A 21,447-nucleotide genomic window follows, 5' to 3' on the forward strand; every position below is an offset into this window, starting at 1 on the left:
CGTAAGAAACTACAATCAGCTGCTGTAGCAGCTGTGGATTTCCCTCCCTCTCTCACTGGGGTTTAGTTTCATCATTGAAAGCCAGTCTCCTCTTGTACTCCTCAGCGAGAGACAGAGAGGCGTCTTTAGCCACTCCATGACCTTAGCTTTTATTTATTTCTTGCGACGTGGCTGCTGTTGCTGTGAAGTTTGTTTTATCAAGTAAAGCGATCAAACTGGTCCGGATGACCCTGATTGTATGAATAAGTAAGCAGGATGCTCGAGGCTGCTGACGACTATTATATGCCTATAGGATTTTCGTAAGTTAGCAGAAAAGTGCTATTGCTGGCACTCTGCCTCTGTAGTGGATGTCATCATTGCTCAGAAGCTGTCTAGGTCTTTGTTTAAATTATACTCTCCTGTGCTTTTGCAGAGTGGATGTTCAGAACACTGGACGCTTCTTCCTACAACGGCCTCCTCCATCCTGAAGGTTAAAAATCGACTGGATTAACAAGTCAACGGACAGACAGCAGGGAGAAACTCCATTTACAACGAACCAACTTAGAAAGCTGACATTAATCAAACCTCCGTCGAAGCTCCGAGTAACATATACTTTGCATTATCCTTCTAAATTCCACCGTCTACTTCTGCGTTTCACATTATTTAATCATATATATAATTTATATCCTAAAACGAGACTGTATGGAGTAGATTTCTTCCACAATCAACCCAACTGGTATTGAATCAATCTATATTATATATATATATAATGAATGTAATTACATTGTTACTCACCGGATTGTCTCTATCTGGGAAACTCCACTGGCTTAGTGGACTCGAATACGATTACTCTTATGATTATTATGATGAAGAAAAGGCGGAGGTCATTGATTATAAAGACCCGTGCAAAGCTGGTAAGTGAACAACCAATTGATTTCTGCCCTCTCCATGCAAGCGAAACGACAGAATAATACATTCAGAAAGTTGAACTTGGCACGAAATGATTTGTTAAACATTTAGGCTGTGGACTTCCGAAAGCCGGGGTTTGTTGGCAGTCATTTAATACGACACCTCGTGTGGGAGCTACTGAACACTGCTGATTGTTGCTGTCGTTCTGCAGTTTATTTTATTGCCTCCACTCAAATTAACTGCAACTACCCCAGATCACTTTCTGACCATAGTGAGTCGTTTTATCCTGCGATGGGGTGATTTACTTGAAAATGAGTTGCAAACTTTGCTTTGGATTTAATTAATATCCCAATCAAGGTTTAACTGGAAATATCGTATTGCATTACAACTTATCGGGTACGTTAGAAACTGAAGGTTGCGTGTTGTTGGAGGTGACTGACCAGCTCCAGTCTAGCTCTGGCTAGTATACGGGCGCCGTCATATCTTGACAGGCTGCCTGCCGTTCTTGCAGGTTAGGGGCGAAATGGCTGGAATTCGCGGCTGAGTTGTTGTTTTCCACATGTGCTTAATGTGCTCTGTGATTGACGGCCCATCAGCCTATAGGTCGAGAGTTCCCGAGTAAACCGACCACATGAGAACAACTGCCTTTTTGACCAAAGTGATATTGTGCTCCTTTCAGCGTTTTCTTGCACTATTCGGATCCCAGGTATAGCCAGGCGGGGCGGGGTGAAGAGTGTTGGAGGGTTGGGAGCGCGCGGCCGCCCCCAGGTGTGGCCGGGGTGGGAGGGGATAGCGCACGGCCGCCCTCAGGTGTGGCCGGGGTGGGAGGGGATAGCGCACGGCAGCCCTCAGGTGTGGCCGGGGTGGGAGGGGATAGCGCGCGGCCGCCCTCAGGTGTGGGCGGGGTGGGAGGGGATAGCGCGCGGCCGCCCCCAGATGTGGCCGGGCGGGAGTTTGGGGATAATTCGTGTGTCATCGCTTCCGGTTTGATTGAGGCCATTGGAAGGTTAGGGTAGGCGTTGGTAAGGTTTAACCAATTTAACGAAACAGCTATGTAGTTATGCTTTATACCAATATACATGCCTTGTGTAAAGGGGCATGTATTTCTCTGTATGATTCACATGAAGGCAAGTCACTTGTCAAAACTTTTGCAGAAGCAAATCTTGTCAAAAGATAAGTAAATTCTTCCTATATTGCTTGTACAGGACGTCCTACAGCCCAATGACCTGGTTCTTCATCCTCCTTTGGGAAATGACCATTAGTGTAGGATTCGAAATCTGTTTACCCTGTAAACTATGAAGGCATGAGGAGCAAGTTGGCCACAGTGGATTGGGTAAAACAACCGAAAGAGGATTTCCTTTATATTTGAATGATGAGGCCCCATTGCACGTGTTGTGTCTCTTTAGGAACATTTTTTTATTCATTCATGGGATGTGGGCATTACCCATCCCTAATTGCCCTAGTTCAGAGGACATTTAAGATGTAGGCTAGGCCAGGTAAGGACAGCAGATTTCCTTCCCTTAAGAACAGTAGTGATAGGTTTTTACCACAATGGTCATCAATTAGACTTTTTAAATTCCAGATTTTTTATTGAATTCAAATTCCACCATCCTCTGTGGCAGGATTCAAACCCGAGTCCCCAGAGTATTACCCTGGGTCTCTGGATTACTAGTCCAGTGACAATATTACTACACCATCGCCTCCCCTCCATTTCCCCAGGGCGATGTCTTGAGCAATTAGAGTCAAAGTGCCTGGCAATGGCTAGTATTTAAAGAAGTATTACATGGTCTACAAAAAATAAGACAAAAACTCAACTGAATCAACATGGCTAACAAAAGAAGTTAAAGATTGCATTAGATTAAAGGAAGTGGTTTATAAGATTGTCAGAAAAAGTGGTAAACCTATGGATTGGGAGCAATTTAGAATCCAGCAAAGGAGGTCTGAAAAACTGATTTAAAAAAAAGGGGAAAAGTGAATATGAACTGAAGCTAGCGAAAAACATAAAGAAAGACTAAAAGCTTCTTTAAGTCTGTGAAAAGGAAAAGATTAGCAAGGACAAATGTTGGCCCATCACAGGCAGAGACAGGAAAATTTATAATGGAGAATAGAGAAATGGCAGAGAAACTAAACAATTGCTTTGTGTCTGTCTTCACGGAGGAAGATATAGAAAATCTCCCAGAAATACTAGGGAACCTAGGGGCTTGTGAAAATAAGAAACTGAAAAAAAATTGTGTTAATAAAGCGGTAGCACTCAAAATTAATTCAATTGAAGGCCGATAAATCCCCTGGACCTGATGAGCTAATCCCAGAGTGTGGAAGGTGGCAGCTATAGAGATAGCAGATGCCTTGGCTGTTATCTTTTAAAATTCTATTTAAGATCCTGAAAAGGTTCCTGCAGACTGGAAAGTAGCAAATGTAACATGAGCGTACAGATAGTGTGTGACCACAGGACGCAGATTCTGTAAGTCTGTGCAAGGTACCCTGGCAGCTCCCATGATACTTACATCCTGAGACACTCCCAGGTTCTGAGGCTCTTCAGAGCTCCAGCCTGACTGGATGGATGGATGCTGAGTGACAAGGGCTATCCATTGAAGAGGTGGCTCATGATGACTCTCCGCCACCAAGAACAGAGGCCAAGCAGCATTACAATACAAGTCATGTCTCTACAAGGGCGGGGGTAGAGAGGATCATAGGTCTTCTCAAGATATGCTTCCGATGCTTGTACCATTCAGTGGGTGCACTACAATACCCCCCAGAGCAGGTGTCACTGATTGTGTGCTGTGCTCTGCACAACCACGACCACTGGCAAGGGAGGACCCACTGGAGGAAAAGGATCTTGACGCAGCTGCACAGCCCACAGAGGATGAATCAGAGGTGAGTCAGAAGAAGAGCACGGTGAGGTGAACGCTGAGGGTGTGGAGGCGGACCTCTGTAACCTCCAGGGAAGCAGGGACACCAGGGATGCCTTGATCCAATGCTCCTTCAGCTAGGCTACCAAAGATATGCTTCCACCTCATGCCAATGCTGCAGCCTCCATCCCGGATATCTGAAGTGACACTTTCATTTGCACCCAAAGTCCACTCAATGCCCGTGCAATAAAGTATCGAGCCAGTCACGTCCAGCATTACATACTGGCGTATCCTGTACCAGAAAGAAAAAGGGTGATACATACTCAGGCCATCAGAACATAAGCAAGTTTAATGTTATTGTCACATCGAAAATGACATTACCATCATAGAGGTTGATGTCCACACCAGTCGACATATAAACCAAACATAAATGAACAGAAAATCATCCATGACCTGTCCCTCTTGTGCTCATGGTGCATTTGACTTAGGTTTCCGAGTGCTATGTCTTGGTGCCCTCTCCCTCGCCTCCCCCACCACTGGCACTGGCATTAGAGACAGTCTGCTATCTTGATGGTCTTGATGACCTTGGCATTTGTCCTCTGGCCAGTGGAGCCTGTGCTAGTCCCACCTGGGCGAAAGCGGCCAGTGGCATGGCTGGCATCTCCCCAGTCATTGCAGCTTCATCAGATGCGACGGTCACTGGTAGAGGAGTGGAGAAGCTGCTGCCATCATCCAGAGTACTCTGAGAGGTGCCCGCAGAGACGACAAGCAGATCGTGCGCCAACGTGAGGTCACTCTGGACCTCCCTGCTCACCATTGATGGACAGGCACCTAGCAGGGATACTGGGTGCCTCATCCATCTCCCACACAGGCACTGACCACCTGAGGTCAGTGCCTGTGTGAGGGCTTGCAGATGTGAGTGCAACCCCAGGAACCCCTGATTCTGTCTTTGGAGCTGGAGAGTCACCACCATCGCAATGGAGGAGGCAGTGTGCTCGGCCATGAGGGTCAACACAATGCTCACGCTCCGCATGGACTCCTCCACAAAAGAGACCATGACACACAGACCCTCATGTATCTCTGCCAGATCGTTCTGCACATTTCACTGCATGTCCAGCATCTGTTGCTTAATGGACAACTCCAGAAGGTTATCATCTGCCTTTGCCTGAGCATCATCCTGCTCCCCAGCAGTCCTCCGACTTCCAATGCCTTGGTCATTCTCTGTCTCTGCCTGTGCCTCAAGCAAGTGTGACGTGCCCTCACCAATGTGCACTGACATTACAGCTGCTGATCTAATGTCCCCCAAGGTGCCTGGTATCTGCGGTAGTGCCTGGCTCAGACAGCAGGTGTGACGCAGGTGCAAATGACACCCGGCGGTCCTCCGGCGTCATGGGTGCCCCTTTGGGGCTTAAAAAGCAAGTGCGTGTTAACGAACCTCAAATGGAGAGCAAGGACATGTCATTAGTTTAAGTCATCACACTGCCACGGCGCATGTCAGGCGCCCTGGGCAGACAATGGAGATCTGCATCACCGTGCCATCGTCTTTCAATGATCAATGGGGACTCCAGGTTTGAGGCTCCCATTAATGAAGAGGCAGCACTAGAACGGTTGTACAATCCGAAACACTCACCTCTGTGCAATCCACTCTTATCTTTCGTCTGGCACCCAAATCTCTCCACGCCCGGTTGTATGTGGAGCAAGCTGGCACTCCAATTCGAGGGCGTCCTGTTTGAACCTGGTGAGCAACAGCAGGCTGGGCGGGCTTCTGACTGTCTGTGTCCTCTTCAATTGGTTATGGTTTGTCTTCTCCTGAAAGAACAAAGAAGCATTGATCAGTTCGTTCTCTGCCTGCAGCACCCTTGGAGCCTGGCCAACCCCAGCTGAGGAATACATCGCAGGGCACATCCGAGTAGTGGTCCTCCATCCGCAAGGCACACGGTCCAAGCACCCAGGGCACACCCCCTTGGCCGGTTCCGGCATCACTGACAGTTGGTACTCAGACTCTAGCGCCGCTGAGGTCCACGGAGTGGAGGGTGGGGGGGTGGTGGCCACACCTTAATACTTCTGTACGCTGACCCATGCCAACACAGTACTCACTTTCCTTAGCACAGCAGGTCATTAAACCTCTTCTGGTACTGCACCCATGTGCACTGCACCATGTCATGGCTGCTAACCAGCGCTGCAACCTCCTCTTATGCCCTTTTTGTGAGGCGCAGTGGCCGCCGCCTCCCAACTTTGGGGACAAGGGTATCCATCCTGGCAGCCAGCTTCTCCAGAAGGACCTTGAGGCACTCATCTGAAAAGCAAGGCGCTGAGTGCCCACCCGACCTGTCCTCCTGCCTGCTGTATCCAGCTGCACTCGACTTCATAACTTGAATATTGACGGCGCAGAGGGGACGCTCTTCCGTGGCAGCCTTCCAGGGGCAGCCTGTGCCGTTTTTAAACTGGCCACCAAGTCACCATTGGGCCTGGCGGCCGACAGGCACCCTCCCGCCCCTTCCCTACCCAGTGAGGAGCTGTGTTTCACGCTAGGCGGGCCTTAATTGGCCTGTGTGCATGAAATCACGATTGGGCGCTGATCATGGGTGGCGGGCCATTTCCCGGCCACTCCCAGGCCCACCAACCATGCTCGCTTGCCGACCTCAAAATTCTGCCCCAAGAATTCATCACTCAGCACTAGTGCTAATTAGGTGTACCCAGTCTTTATGGAAATTGAAGTCACCCATTATTACTTTAATGAAATAAGTTAGAATTGTTTTGTGTGAGGGCAACCATCATTATATCTCATTTCTCTATCAACTTGTTAGTGTTTTTGAATTTCTCAAGTTAATCTGTGAAAGCTTTACTCAATCTTTTTTTCCCTACTTCCTCATTTTTTATGATGTTCCTATAAAGCATCCCTTCACTTTCAACTGTCCCCCTAGGCAGTTAAAGCTATCTGCTATTTCACTCATCCTACTGTGGCTTTTACTCATTTGCCCTGGAGGGTATTTATATTTAAAAGCAAATGATTTTAAAATGTATTTGCACATAACTGTGCTTTCTGGCCTTGACCAAGGCTAAACTCTGGATCATGTACAGGGTCAGCATATCACATTTTGTGATTTGCATGAGGAAATAGTGTTTTGCTGCAGGTAGGTGAGAATTTAGTGCCACTGCCAATGCTGAAGGTTGTAAGCTTGACAAAGATACAGAAGTGATTCCTGGGCAGTGTTTTTTCCCCCCAAAGAAGTGATAGGGATTAGCCAAGTGATAAATTTGAATATATTTACTGTTTAGTATTGCTAGAGGTACAGTATGAAAATTGCCTTCAAGAATGCAAAGTTACGGGCCACTTTATCAAATGTGGTATATCTTCACTTTCCAATGTTTATGAACAGGTCAGCTATGTTGCATTTGAAATGTTAGTACAGTTTAATACTTTCATTTACACACTGGTCATGAAATTTGGCTCAGCTCCCAGTTTTTCAGTCCTACAAGTACGTGGAGTCAGCGATGTGCATGCACACTTATGGTGCATGCCAGGCCACAGGCCAGACACTGTTTTGATGGGAGTAGTGATGCGCACACAGCGAGGAACCCCCAGGAGTATGCAGAGTGGGTAGATCATGATGTCAATCAGCATGCAACACTGACTTGATACCAGCATTGTTATTTTGGTGTTCAACTCTCCAGCTGAATTCCTTGGTTATCCTCTTGCAATGTGTTCAGCAGCAGGAAAAACCCTCATAAACCCTACTTTAAGGGACCATCAATTACTTTTAAGGTTAGTTGCTGATTGATTTCTACTGGCTTTTGCTGCGATTGTACAAGTGTTTGGCTTCTGTAGTTCTCTTAAAGTTGCTAAAGTCTACAGGAGTGGTGTGGCACATCCTGAAGGGCCCTGTCCTGAATTTAAGGATTTTGCACAAGTCAATTGTTTGCAGACATGGGTAGTTTACATGCACCGTGGATTACAGTATGATTGGTAGAATAAGCAGAGGGGACACAGAGCAAGACAAGTTGCTGGAAGAAAGGAGAAGGCTCTCAGCAGCTAACCATATCTACCCAGGGTCTTCAGGGAACAATTATCCTACTTGAACCTCTGCAAGAAACAGTATATCTGCTGACTCTGCTTCATAAAGCCTGTCTGTATTAAAATCTGCCAGCTGCTGTAGCCACGACCACTGCGTCATAACGTGACAAGGACCACATGGCCAGCCCCTGTCAAGGTAAATGTCACCACTAATCTCCTTCCAGACTGGTGCAGATTATATTTCTAACATCTCCCAGTTTGTCATCCACATTTGCGTAAGAGAGGTCACTGAAACTCTGTATTTCAGGAGAGCTGAATATATTTCATTCTGTCTTGCTAGAGAGAAGCAGATGGAGTAAGCAGGGAGTGTCATGAGGATTGCAGGCTTCCCCATGGTATGGAATGCCATTAATGACACATGTTGTTTTGAGGCTGTGGCATATCAATTCTGATGCACCTTGAGCAAAAGTGAATGCAGAGCCTCATTGTCCAGCTGGTATGTAATCATACACAAAATATTATACAGGTCAATGCTTGGTGTCCTACAGCAGTCATGTTGCCTTCATTCTGAAGCAGTCTAGTGTGCCGTATGCATTTGAGCCAGCGCAGCAAGTGAGAAGGTGACTACTGGGTGAGGAGAAAGATCCTTTGATGGCATGGCTTAGGACTCTGGTTTACAACTCAAGCACAGGTGGATGGCATGTATATAACAAAAACCATGCTGCCACACAAAATGTGATGGAGCACACTATTCGGATGTTTAAACAATAGTCCCACTGGTGGATCATCTGGAGTAGCCCCGAGGTCCTCGGCAGAGCATGTGTCAAGATTTGTGGTTGTACAGCATCCAGCAAACCATCTCGATATCATGAGGGCACAGCCCTTTTCACAAGCTATCCAGTGACCACTGTGGAGAAGGATGAAGAGGAATGCAGGAGGCAACCAACACAGTTCCTTTCTGGTTGGACTGTCAGCAATTGACTCGTCTGACTGTGATACAAGCAAACGCAACCCTAATTCGCCATTCATCAACAGCTCCACAACCTGTCTTCCCTCTGCTATTGACCATCACAGCTTGGCCACAGTAGAAAAATAACAACCACCATAAAACCCCAAAATTTCATAAAGTAAATCATGCCGTATTGCATACAAGTGACAACTAATCACCCTGGTGTATCCCCTTAGTGCCTTTCTTTTGTATGTCTTTGCGTATCCAAGTGCCCCTAAGCATTGTTACTCCAGTGGCTGTAGCATGGCAGGCAGAAGGCTGTTGACTTTGTGGGGGGACTGCAGATGAACTTGCAGGCTGACTTTGAGCTGCCCAGAAGGCTCAACTTTGGACTACACCATCTAGGCATGGGCGGTAGCAGGCTGGATTGGCTGGCTGACAGGCAACAGCAAGGGCACTGGTGCAGTGGGAGGACAAATGCTGTCATCCACAGAGCCACTACTGCTCCCCTGGGCTGATGCCTCAGCAATCCTAATTATCTATCGGAGGACAGATTACTGGACTGTTGTCACACTTTACACTGGTATCCGCATCCATATGGCAGCAAGCTGAGCATGCATGAGAGCAGCTTGAGCTTCCATAGCTGACCTTACATGAGTTTGAGCCTGCACTGCAGCACCTTGAGGTTGGGTGGCTTCTGCATGTGTTGTCACTGAATCTGAAACATCGGCCATTAGATACTGTCATGATTGGGTTTGAAAATGTGTTAATGGAGTTGGCCACCACTTCCACACTGGAAAGGATGGACTCCTAGCTCTGAACAAAGCCCTGTGAAAAGCTGATGCCAGAATCCTCCATGCAGCTGGTCATTGACCACAAGCTTTCTGGTAGACTTGCCAATGCACAAGTATCTCATTGGGCAGAATTTTCCCAGTGGCATGCAGGGCTCCACATGCCAATGCGTAAAATGACACGCGGTGACGTCGGGCGTGCATCCTGACATCACCGCATGCCATCACGATATTTGGGAAGGCGGGCGCGCTATAAGTTCAGATGCGCGTCTGCCATCAATTTACGGGCCAGTTAAGGCCCTTTGGGCAGCAATTGAATATGATTTTTCGCAGCCTGTCGTACAGGTACAATGTGAGTAGGAGGCAGGTGGGTAGGAGACATTTGTATAAACCTCATCCACAGACGGGATAAGAGGGGTGAATGGGGTCACAAATGTGATTTTTCAGGTATTTAAGTGTGAAAGTTACTTTTACTTGCCAGGAATACTTCAAAACTCATACCAGCTGCTTGGGCAGGAGTAAAAGCCTTGGTCAGGACTCTACAGTAAAGATCATTTTTGGGGCCTGCAGCTTTCAGGAAGTCTTCCCTTAGCTGGGAATGGGAGGTTCCTCCAGTGGAGAGCACAACTCCTTTGAGGAGGAAGGGAGGGCCAGAAGGGGGTGGAGTCCACATTCAGCCTCCAGGGTAGTCACCTTTGGGAGGAGAGGCGCAGGCACAAGGGGTGCAGGGCCAACAGGAAGTGCAAGGCAGAAGGGGCTGCAGAAGGCGCCAATGTCCTGCTGCGAGGGTTTACAGGTGGCGAAGCAGCTACCTCAATTTGTCTGAGGTGCAGTGCCGAAGGAGGCCCCATCCCTCAAGGGAGACAGTCAACTATATCTGTCAGATGATTGGGCCTGAGATCTCCGCAAACTTTGTGGGTGGACACCTCATGCCAGTGGCTCTAAAGGTCACAGCCGCCCTCAACTTCTATGCTTCCGGCTCTTTCCAGGGGTCGGTGGGCAATCTCTGCGGAGTCTCCCAGTCAGCTGTCCATGCTTGTGTCAAGCAGGTTACGGACGCTCTATTCAAGCATGCATTGACCTTCATCCATTACCGCTGGGACAAGGCCATGAGCCAGAGGTTTTGCAGTGATTACAGGTTTCCCCCGTGTCCAGGGTGCCATCAACTGCACACATGTGGCCATCAAGGCGCCAGCAGGTAAGCCCGGTAACTTCGTCAACAGGAAGGGCTTCCACTCCATGAACGTGCAGATAGTGTGTGATCACAGGATGCAGATTCTGCAAGTCTTTGCAAGGTACACAAGCAGCTCCCACGGAGCTTACATCCTCAGACACTCCCAGGTGCCGAAGGTTTTCAGTGCTCCAGCCCGGCTGGATACTTGGCTGCTGGGTGACAAGGGCTATCCCCTCAAAAGGTGGCTCATGATGCCTCTCCACCATCCAAGAACAGAGGCTGAGCAGTGTTACAATAGGAGCCATGCCTCCACAAGGACAGTGGTGGAGAGAACCATTGGTCGTCTCAAGATGCTCTTCCGATACCTGGACCACTCAGGGGGCGCACTCCAGTACCCCCCTAGATTATGTGTTGCTGATGGTGATTGCATGCTGCTCTCTCCACAATCTGGCATTGGAAAGGGGCGATGCAGTGGACGAGGGAGATGTAGACGCAGTTGCTCCGGATGCACTCAGTGAGTCAAGCAATGAGTCCGAGGATGAGCACGCACAGGATAACACTGAGGGGGTAGACACTGACCCAGGCCTACTCCATGGAGGCAGGGACACCCGGGAGGCTTTAATCCAAAGAACCTTCAGCTAGCCCATGGACCTTCAACACATGCCAGGGCTGCAGGCTTCACACTTGATAACTGAGTGCTAAATCAGCCTGGATACTAACATTAACTAAGGCCCTTATCAATAAAGCTTAATGTCAAACAACTCACTCATAACATCATGGGTTCCCGTCCACTTGCGGAAGTAAAGAATCATACTGAGGCATGGCAACATGTCAAAATTTATTGAGTGAACAAATGTAACTTCATAAAGCAAAAAAAAGTGTTGGGCATCACACCAAGTCTTCCAGAAACAACTATGGGCCAACATAAAAGCACTAGTGAGAAACCCATGGTGTGCCAATGGTGTCTTAAGTTTACGCTTATGGGTGCTACATCTAGGTGCTGTCCCGTCGCTGGCACTGGCATCTGAGACAGCCTGCTCACAGTACTGTCCTTTTGGCTTCGATTACCTTGGCAGACATCTTCTGGACCGTGGAGCATTTGATGGCCCTGCCTGGGAGGGAGAGGCCAGTTTCACAATTGGCATCTCCCCAGTCGCCGCAGCCTCATCGGATGCCACGGTCACTGGCAGAGAGGCGGAGGAGCTGCTGCCCTCATCTGGGGCGCCCTGAGAGGAGCCCGCAGAAACAACAGGTAGCTGCTGCGCTGGTGTGAGGTTGCTTCAGATCCCCTGCTCACTGTAGATGGATGGGCACTGAACTGGGATACTTGGTGCCCAAACCATCTCCCACACAGGCAATGACCAGCTGAGGCCAATGCTGCTGTGAGGGCTTGCAGGTCCGAGTGCAACCCCAGGAGGCCCTGATTGTTCTCCTGGAGGAGCCTCTCCATGAGAGTCGCCACTCTTTCCATGGAGGAAGCATGGCACTCAGCCATGAGGCTCATTGCATCGGTGATGTTCCGCGTGGACTCCTCAAGCTTGGGCACTATGCCACGCATAGCCCCGTATCTCCGCCAGATCATCCCGCATATCCTGCTGCACTCCCAGCATTCGCTGCCTCATATACGACTCCAGAGGCACATCTTCAGCCACTGACCAAGCATGTACCTGGTCCCCAGCAGTCCTCCGACTGCTGGCGCCCTGGGCACTCTCTGTCTCTGCCCGCACTTCAAATGAGTGAGAAGGGCCCTCACCGCCATGCTTTGGACACTAGCCGAACATTTAATTCCCACCGAGGTGCTAGTATCTGCGTTGGTACCTGCCTGGCTGAGATGGTGTGACGCTGGTGAGTGGATTTACTCTGGGGCTTCAGGGGTGAGAGGTGGGCCCTCTGCCTCCTCCTGCTCCTGGCCCTGCTCCAGGAATGCTGAAAGTAAGAAAAAGGATATTTGATTAGTTACAGTGCAGACAATGTCAACTTGCATACCACTCCCCCAGATCATTACACGCTCATCCTTCCATAATCAATGGTCAACCCATGTTACTAACTTCAATCACTGAGAATTCAGCAGTGTCATGGCTTTTGTGACACACATGGTGACCTGAGTGTTCGCCAAATATACCTCCCCGTGGCCCCCCAGCCTCACCATCACCAGTGGATCTGGGGACATGGCGCCTCTCCAGATCCATGGCCTGCTGCTTGTAAGCTGTTAGGATGGCCAACTGGGCCTGGCCTCAGCCATTCCGCATTTGTTCAGCGGAATTGTGTGCAGTCTTCTGAAAAGGAGAAAAGAGTATTGATTAGTCCAGCCTGTACCTGAATTCCCATCGCATCCCTACCAACCCAGCCAGAGTGGGACAATGCAGGACTCCAGTTCTTCGTCACCCCGCAGCAGCCACACACTCACCCAACCAAGCCCATCCCTTGAAGAAGGACCTCCTGCCACAATGCCACCCCCTCCAGGAGGACAGTTAGGCACTTGTTGGAGAAACGAGGGGCACACTGCCCCGCTGGCCTACCCTCTGGCCTGACCTGCCCTGATGGCCTACGCTCCAGCAGGGTCTGCCCCAATAGCCTACCCTCCGGAGTTGCGTCAGGCACATTGCCCCTCTGAAGTGCTCTTCTCCCAGCCATTGTGAGCAGCCTTGCAAAGGCTGCCAGGCCTTCATTTAAACAGTCCGCCGGGTCGCCATTGGACCCGGTGGTCTGTGCACGCCTGCTGCCGCCCGCCCACTCCCGCAATCCATTGGAGTCTTGAACAACGCTGGGTGGGCCTTAATTGGCCCGTCCATGTAAAATGGCGGCGCGGACCCAATCGCAGGCGGCGATCAGCTCTGTGCCTGTCCTTGTCCGCACGGCCCGCCTGACATGGGGAAATTGTGTTCCATTGTGTTCTTCTGTAGGCTGCCATATCTCAGTCTTTGTTTGAATCCTGTGCCATAGAACTTCATGTGTGGCCTTGGCTTCCATACCCATACTACCCTTGGTCCTGCTGTTTTTGCAGGCCACTTGCGCCTGGAGTCTCATCACGTGCAGATCCCACATCCAAACTGTCCCCTAAAGTATGTGCAATGTCAGTATCTGGAGCTGGTGGCTGCAAATGTGAGAACGAGTGATTTTTTATTTCCCTTCTTATCGTTCATTATCTTCCTGCTCTTCAATCCTTTTTTATCTCTTCCTCCACTATCTGACCAGGTTTCAGTTCTTGGGTAACTGAAGGGAGAAAGGTGCATGGGTTGATTGTGGTGAGGGGAGAGGGAGAAATCAAGTGGTGCGTGCTTATACCATCTGCAGATTATAAATCAAAAGAGATTGTGGGATGAATGGACAGTGGGATGTGAGAAGGAGGATTAGGTATGAGTTTACAATCATCTTTAATGGTTTCGCCCCAACGCTGGCCACAGCCTCAGCCATGGCTGTTCCAATAATAGCAATTGCCTTATATGGGGGTAAGGACTGCAGCTGTGCCTGTTCTCATTCCTGCTGCCTCTGATTGTATGCCATATTACAAGGGAGAGGGAAGCCTATAAGTGAATGTGATGCAATCTGAGTGAAGTGACTGGCATGGTAGAACAGCTGTCAGTGTTTGCAAGCTTTGAAATGTGGGTGTGAGGCTTGTAGCAGTGCCACATGTGAGAGGGCGAGGTGAAACTATGAATATTGGGTATGAGTTGTGATTGTTAGAGATTTCTGGTAGGTAAGTGATGGGCATGTAGTGACCTGAGGGGCAGAATTTTGCCCTTGATGGGCAGGCCCACGGATCACCTCTGCCGAAGCAGGCCCCACCACTGTTTTGAGTGGGCGGGCCAATTAAGGCCCACCCAGCGGGCTGCCCATGTGGGAGGGGGAGGGATTCTCCAACTGTCAAAGAGCGCACATCTCCCTGAGACTAAGTGCTGTCTCAGGGAGAGCGCTGAAAGTTTCATAAACCTCAAAAATAGAATAATGAAAAATTATTAACATGTCCCCCTCATGTAACAATGTCACACAAGGTGGGACATGTTAATAAATATGACAAAAACTTTATTAAAGATTTTTGAAGCAGACAAGAAACTTCATCCCACCAGTGGATGAGGTTTCATGTTTTTTCAGAAGCCCACTGGGGTTCCTGGCCTGCCCACCAACCTTAAGGTTGGACGGGCAGGTCCTTTAAGTGGCTTCATTATCCTGTCAATGGCCTCAATTGGCCATTGACAGGTTGGCCGGCAGACAGCTGATTTTGCTGTCTGCCCATCTTCCTGAATATTTAAATGGGGCGGGATGATGTCGGGGGAACCCCCGACGTCATCCCGCGCCATTTTCAAGTTGGCGAACGGGCCCTGCCTCCCAACTCGCCGACGGAAAAATTCTGGTTGAGCAGTGTGTGAGGCCTGTGCTGCAGTCTGTACGATATGGCATATGAAAATTTATTCATTGACCTTGACCACACATGTGGTCATAGAACTTTTTGCAGCACAGATCCTCAGGGCTAGACTTCTGGCATTGACCACCATGATTATCCAGTCCCACTCCCTTCAAAAAGTTTGTCTGGATGGCCTCCTGACCCCTATGGATGGATGCCATCTCTCTTCCCCTCCACCTCCTGCACCAAGGCCTCCAGTGCGCCTTTAGAAAATCTTGGAGCCTGCTGTCTGCCATATTGTGCCGTTACCGAGTATTCCCTATGTCAAAATCAATTGTAGATCAATTTTGCAGCACCTGCTCCAGTCACAGTGCACTTCCACTTTAAGAGGTGCAGTCTGGCATCAAGTTACGCAGCCTAGCTTTAACTTACGCTCATCTTTCACAATTATGCATCCCCTTCTCTGGCGTGCAGCTACTCGTCAGCACACACGGTGAGGTTTGAATGTTGCTTGCGTCAGAAGCCATCAGTCTCTGCAGTTTTCTAGAGGCCCTTGGGTGCTCGACAGCAGATTCACTTTAATCGTTTACAAACCTGTTTGCTATTCTTGTTCTTACTAATGCACAGTTCACTGTTATCATTAGAAATTTGGGAATTTCTACTGACCTAATATTAGTATAAGGAAATATTATTTTTATCACTGGACCCGAGAGAAAATCTGAAGAAAATTTTAGCCCTATTTTCATAAATGATTCCATTTTAATGCACATGGCCTTTGCTAACATTTATACAGTAATGTTTGGACAAATTGACTTCAATGATTTATATACTTTGAGTGTAATTCATTAAAGTTGAATGATTTGATTAATCGACCTAAATGAAAAGTTGGCTTAGCTCCAAATTTGTATTCCCACCATTAAGAATAATAATAATAGAAATGTGTCTAGTCCTAAACTTAACAAAGCTTAGTTTAGATCCAAATAGAGTAGTGACAAAATAAGGGGGAAAAAATGTAAATGCTAATTTTAATCAATGATTTGGATACAGAACTTGACTTCAGACTGATCCCTTACACCTCAAGTTACAACCTGGTTTTCAACAATTAATTTCATGTAAATCAGGCTATGGTGATATTTGTAATCACCATTATGCACTCTATTAAATTAACACAAATCTTAAATTAGTTATGGCAATTCCATGTTATTGTTATTTTACCAGATCTTAGTGACCTGTCCAGTGCTAACCATCTCACCCACATTTGAGCAGAAAGGGGCAGGGAGAGCAAGATTGGTGTTGTACAAACATTTTTTATTCATGTGTTAATTGGCTATAGCCACCTTGAGAGTAATTCAGAATTAAAAATTGACGGATTACTTCTCCACCTAAAATCAGGACACATTTAAATCCTATAAGGTTGTAATGATGAATATTGTCAAAACAGTGGTGTGTGTGGATCGTTATCAATGACAAACAACATGGAATGGGGCAATAGAAAATAAAACAGGCTTGTTGCCAAGCAGTTGTGTGAACTATTTTTCCTATCCAGCTGACACTCTGGTGGGTGTCATCTAAATGTGGTTTTCAGTCTCGGAATATTAACATTGAGTGGCGATTTTTATGATATAATCTTCTGACTCTTGAGATTATAATATATAGTAAACAACTCAAATTTCACAATAAACACTAGAGGGTTAGAAAGGCCTGATGGCTAACATCTAGAATTTGCATGCTGATTTGGTCATCAAAATGAAAACCTCAGTGACAGATCTGATGTGTGAGATTATATCCATTTGTAAGTTCATCCTCATCACACCCTTCCTTTTATGAGGCAATTTTGGAGCAACTAAAATATTACTTGTGTGAAATTGTTTGAAAATGTCGCTGTGATATGTATGAAAACTGTTCTTTAAAATCATTGAGATCCTTTCCCATATGACAGTTGGTGGCCGCGATTGCTTATCTTGGTGTGCACAAGAGAACTATGTCAGCAAATTGTTGAGATTTATCGCCGTGCAGCACTGCAAGAGAGAGTCTTATCAGTCTTATTCATTCAAAGACACTGTTCAACATAATTCATCTGAAATTCGGATGTCTTAAGATTGCTTAGAGGCATTGGAATGCATTTCACAGCAAAAGTAAGTAGTTACATTGATTTATTGATTGTTTTAAGGGATCAAAACTGACTTCTGCAGCAAATCCTTGTATGATATTTAATTAAGAAGGATTAAAAAATTGTGAATAATGTTTTAAGAATCAGTTCCAATAAGCAACATTGAAAAGTTTTGCACCAGCTACTGGATCACTTGAACCAGACTCACTAGTTGTTATTTTTTCAAAAAGGAAAAACCGCAAATAGTGAAAATTTGAAATGTAACCAGAAAATGCTAGAAACACACATCAGGCTGAAGTTTTGCAATAAAGGCAGTAAACAGGAGTCAGATCTATTTTTGAGTAAGAAACCCACCTCCTGTGGGGAAACTGACTAAAGTTCAGATTTTCACACTGTTGAGCCTTTAATCGGTATGGAGACAGGTTTTCTATACAGGGGACAGGAATGGAGGTGGTTGTATTGCCTCTGTACTTTTGGCTGGGGCTCTGGTAGAGGGTTCAGTAGCCATTTCTTCAAGAGATTTCTTGTCTCAGCTGAGCCTTGCAAGGGAGCAGAAGCAAAGAAGTCTAAGGGCACAGTGACTTTGGCCACTGACAGGGTATGATGGCCAGTGCCGCCAGGTGTGAGGTTTTTGCAATGAGGGCACAGATGTCGATAATCATCTGCCTGGAGAGTCGCAGTCTCCTGTGACATTGGCTCTAGGTCAGCACCAGGTAGCTCTATCATCGGCAGTAGATCCCATATTGAGAGTAAGTTCTCCATGTCCTTTTCACCCCTCTTTTCTCTCCCATACCTTTCTGCTGATTAGGGTTCTATCTTTCCAGTAGCAGGTGTTGCCCTTCATCACTGGGTCCAATCTTGCCACAGTTGCCAGCTGGAACCATCGTTCTAGCCAGTTGGCTGCCTAACTGCCCTTGGCAGCTTCCCCCCCAGATGTCAGGGGTTGACAACCCAGTTTAAAGCCCAGGCACTGAATGCTCAATATCCCTGTCACCTGTGATGCACCAAGGACCCTCCCAACTAATATCTGAGTTCCTCTTTGCCCCGCTAATCCTCTTATGGGCCCAGGTTGATGTCTTGGGGCAGCAGTGACTGGCTTCTCACTCCTTTCCCATCTCCACACAGCTGATCTGTTTCAGAGGGTGCGTAGTACCTGCACATCCCTTAAAAAATTGGGCCTTTCACCACCTACAAGCTCTTAAGGAGCTTTTACAATATTGGCCTTAATGGGGGATGAAAGCAGGATTCCTGTCCGACCCTGCCCCCCCCCCACACCACCACCACCACTGCCCCCCCCCCCCCCCCCCCCCGACCCACACCCAACACCCCCCACTGCTGGGCCTGGATGCCTGGATGCACTGGTAATTTCAGTGCTCCTCCACCTCCATTCCCGTCTATGGAGGAATCCCTAAAAATTCAGTTCATCATGTCAGTCAAAATCAATAAAAAGAAAATATAGAGTATAACGTTTCAGGTTATGTACTCCTCATCGGAATTTAGCTTACTGATGCAAAAGAATAGTTGCATCAACATTTAATGGGCACTGATGCTGTATTCATATTACAGCATCACCACTGTAGGCATTCCTGGTTTAGGAGGCAGTGCTGTAATCTAAACAAAGTGCAAAAACCTTTGAAGGAGATTACCACCAGAGGCAAAGAATAAAAAGGTCCCCATGGGAGCTTGAATGCCAACATCTGGCAATTTTTTTGGCTGCAACTGGGCTGAGTTCTTAGTCTGTCTAGGCACTTGTTATATTGATAGCCAATGGTCCCTTCCCCTGACATTGGGAAAATACTATGTCCAAAAAATGAGAGTTGTAAGCACAATCTTTGACCAACTTCAGGTTTTAGCATTGTCATCTGTGATCTATGTCCAGCCGCAGTTTAAACAGAGTAAATGCAATGGGTGAGAAGCCTTGCCGCATTGCAGAGGCACTTACGGTAACAATGGCTCTACATTGAAAAAGTGCCATAAAGCAGCATAGACTGTACATTAATGCAAAACATAAGTGACTCGTACTGAAGTTTTCATATTGTTCAAGCACAAAATTGATTAAATCACAGCAGTAATTTGGTTAAATTGCAGGCTATTTGAAACACATTTCTCTCAGAATCTTTTATTCTTTTCCACATGAAAACTGCTGATGTGAAGTTGGGAAATTATAGCGAAGCAAATGAAAATGTACAGAAACACACAATAGCAACAACAAAATAAAAACTCATCCATTTTCATTTACCTAGAACCTTGCTCCTGATGGTGTGATGCCATTGACTTGGTCCAGGCTGTGACAAATTTAGCAGTACTTCTAATGTATTGTTTATGTTTTTAAGGTAGCAATTAATTTTGGCTAGTTGCACAAAACTGCTGCACATAAAATGCAACCAGCATTGCATTTAAAGTATTGTCTTTTAATTACCATTGGCTTCAATGAGCTGTTTGTTGATTTACTATAGCCTGTTTTACATGATTTCAAAGTCAAAATTACTCCCAACAGGAATAAGGTGCACATGTACCCAGCCAATTAACCATTCTTTATGACTGCTCTCACCTCTTGAGTCACAAGGTTTAAAATCCCACTCCAAGACTTGCGCACACAAATCAACGCTGCCAATCCAGTGCAGTACTGAGGGGCTGCTGTTTTTTGGATGGGATATTAAACCAATGCCTTGCTTGCCCTTTCGAAGTGAATGTATAAGATCCAATGCCACTATTCAAAGAAGAGCAGGGGGAGTTTTCCCCAGTGTCCTGGCCAATATTTATCCCTCAATCAACATCAGAAAAAACAAGATTATCTGGTCATCATCACATTGCTGCTTGTGGGATCTTGCTGTGGACAAATTGGCTGCTTCATTTCCTGCATTACAACAGTGACCACACTTCAATATACTTCATTGGTTGTAAAATGCTTTGAGATGTCCAGAGGTCATAAAAAGCACCATTTAAACCCAAGTTAATCTTAATTTTCTTAAAACTTACTGGATTTGGCAAGCAATTCAATCATGGGGATAGATTTGTTTTCAGGGGTGGTTTCTGCATTAGCTGTGGAAAAATATGTGCTAATTAACTTTTGATAATTAAGGATAACATGTTAATTAAACAATAAAATTGTAAAAGGAACAGACAGTCCTGATTCCCTCCTCACTCAATAGCTACGCATACTGCAGGGGTCACAGGCTAGTTTTCAGCATGGGGAACTTCTGACTTTTATATTCTTAGACTCAAATGAGAGAGTCCCACCACCACCTTGACTGAATCAGTTTATTCAGTTCAAACCAGTAAGTGAACTTGGGTTGTTCCTGGTTTGTATGGCGAGTTTCTTTTCCAATCTCATCCTCGAAAATAAGTGTAAAGGCCTGCTGCAAGGTTATGCAAAAATGACTAGTTAGCACTGGGAGCTGGCTTAGTCTCCTGGAATCCAATTCCACATAGTTTTCATTGATCCACCACAAGATCATGAACTTGAATTCAGTCCAGACTAATCGAATGAAAATATTTCTTATCAGGCAGTTTTATGAGTATCTCTCCACAGATGCTGACAGACTTGCTGAGTTTCCCAGCATTTTCTGTTTTTGTTTCATGAGTATCTCAACACAGTTCTTAACAGTCATGAGTCTGTATCAGGCTTTAATTTAACACTAATTGACAATCTGAATTCTCCCTTGGAGAGGTGAAAAGGATTAATGTGTTTGAAACTGAAAATGGTATACTGAGGAAGTAGCAGATGTTTTAGGAGATTGCTGATAAAGGCATATTGTTGGGATAGAGTGGAGCTTTGATCTATAACTTAAGAGCAATTTTTTTTACGATCACATGATTTGCGGTCACTTGATAATCCACATGACTCCACTAGGTATTGTAAAGGACCGATTTTTAATTTTTCTCGGATTTGGGCTTTAAAAATTACCATGGCTGCAGTTGAAAGATACGTTCACTGGAACAGGATGAGGAATATCTACAATTTTGCTATCCTGGAACATAGGGCGCCATAAGTGAACAGGATGGTGCCAGAAAGGAGTTCTGGACTAGGGGGAACTGCCTAACAACAGCATTTTAATTGGCTCCTGACCAGGTGACCAGGGTTTTGTGTGGGAACAGTGCAGGGAGAACAGCTCCTGGCCTGCAAAGAGGGAAGACCTGAAACCTCTCTCCTGTGTTTGTAAGATTCCAGCAATTCTGCTATAATAACTAGCTGGCTATCCCTCACATCTCTGTAACCTCCTTTCTCTGAATACCCCTGTCAAGAGGAAAAGCAGAAAAATCACCAGTACAGACATTGAAAAGCAAGTTTTTCAACCAGTGAACCACAGACTGAAAGTGCTGGGTGAC

General features: G+C 46.6%; 1 protein-coding gene across 2 annotated transcripts in view; it reads left to right on the forward strand.

Moving 5' to 3' along the window:
- Window positions 1-21,447, forward strand: part of LOC121277008 (tolloid-like protein 1) — a 427,048-nt gene that overhangs the window by 10,132 nt on the left and 395,469 nt on the right. The window contains exons 1-2 of one of the 2 annotated variants that reach the window (XM_041185863.1): window positions 84-299; window positions 413-893. In XM_041185863.1, the coding sequence (XP_041041797.1) occupies window positions 749-893 (145 nt within the window). In that variant the 5' untranslated portion in view covers window positions 84-299; window positions 413-748. Of the gene's footprint in view, window positions 1-83; window positions 300-412; window positions 894-21,447 lie in introns of those variants that run through there. The other variant, XM_041185854.1, reaches the window with a different exon arrangement.

This window comes from Carcharodon carcharias, chromosome 1 (genome assembly GCF_017639515.1).
Source record: "Carcharodon carcharias isolate sCarCar2 chromosome 1, sCarCar2.pri, whole genome shotgun sequence".
Lineage (NCBI taxonomy): Eukaryota > Metazoa > Chordata > Chondrichthyes > Lamniformes > Lamnidae > Carcharodon > Carcharodon carcharias.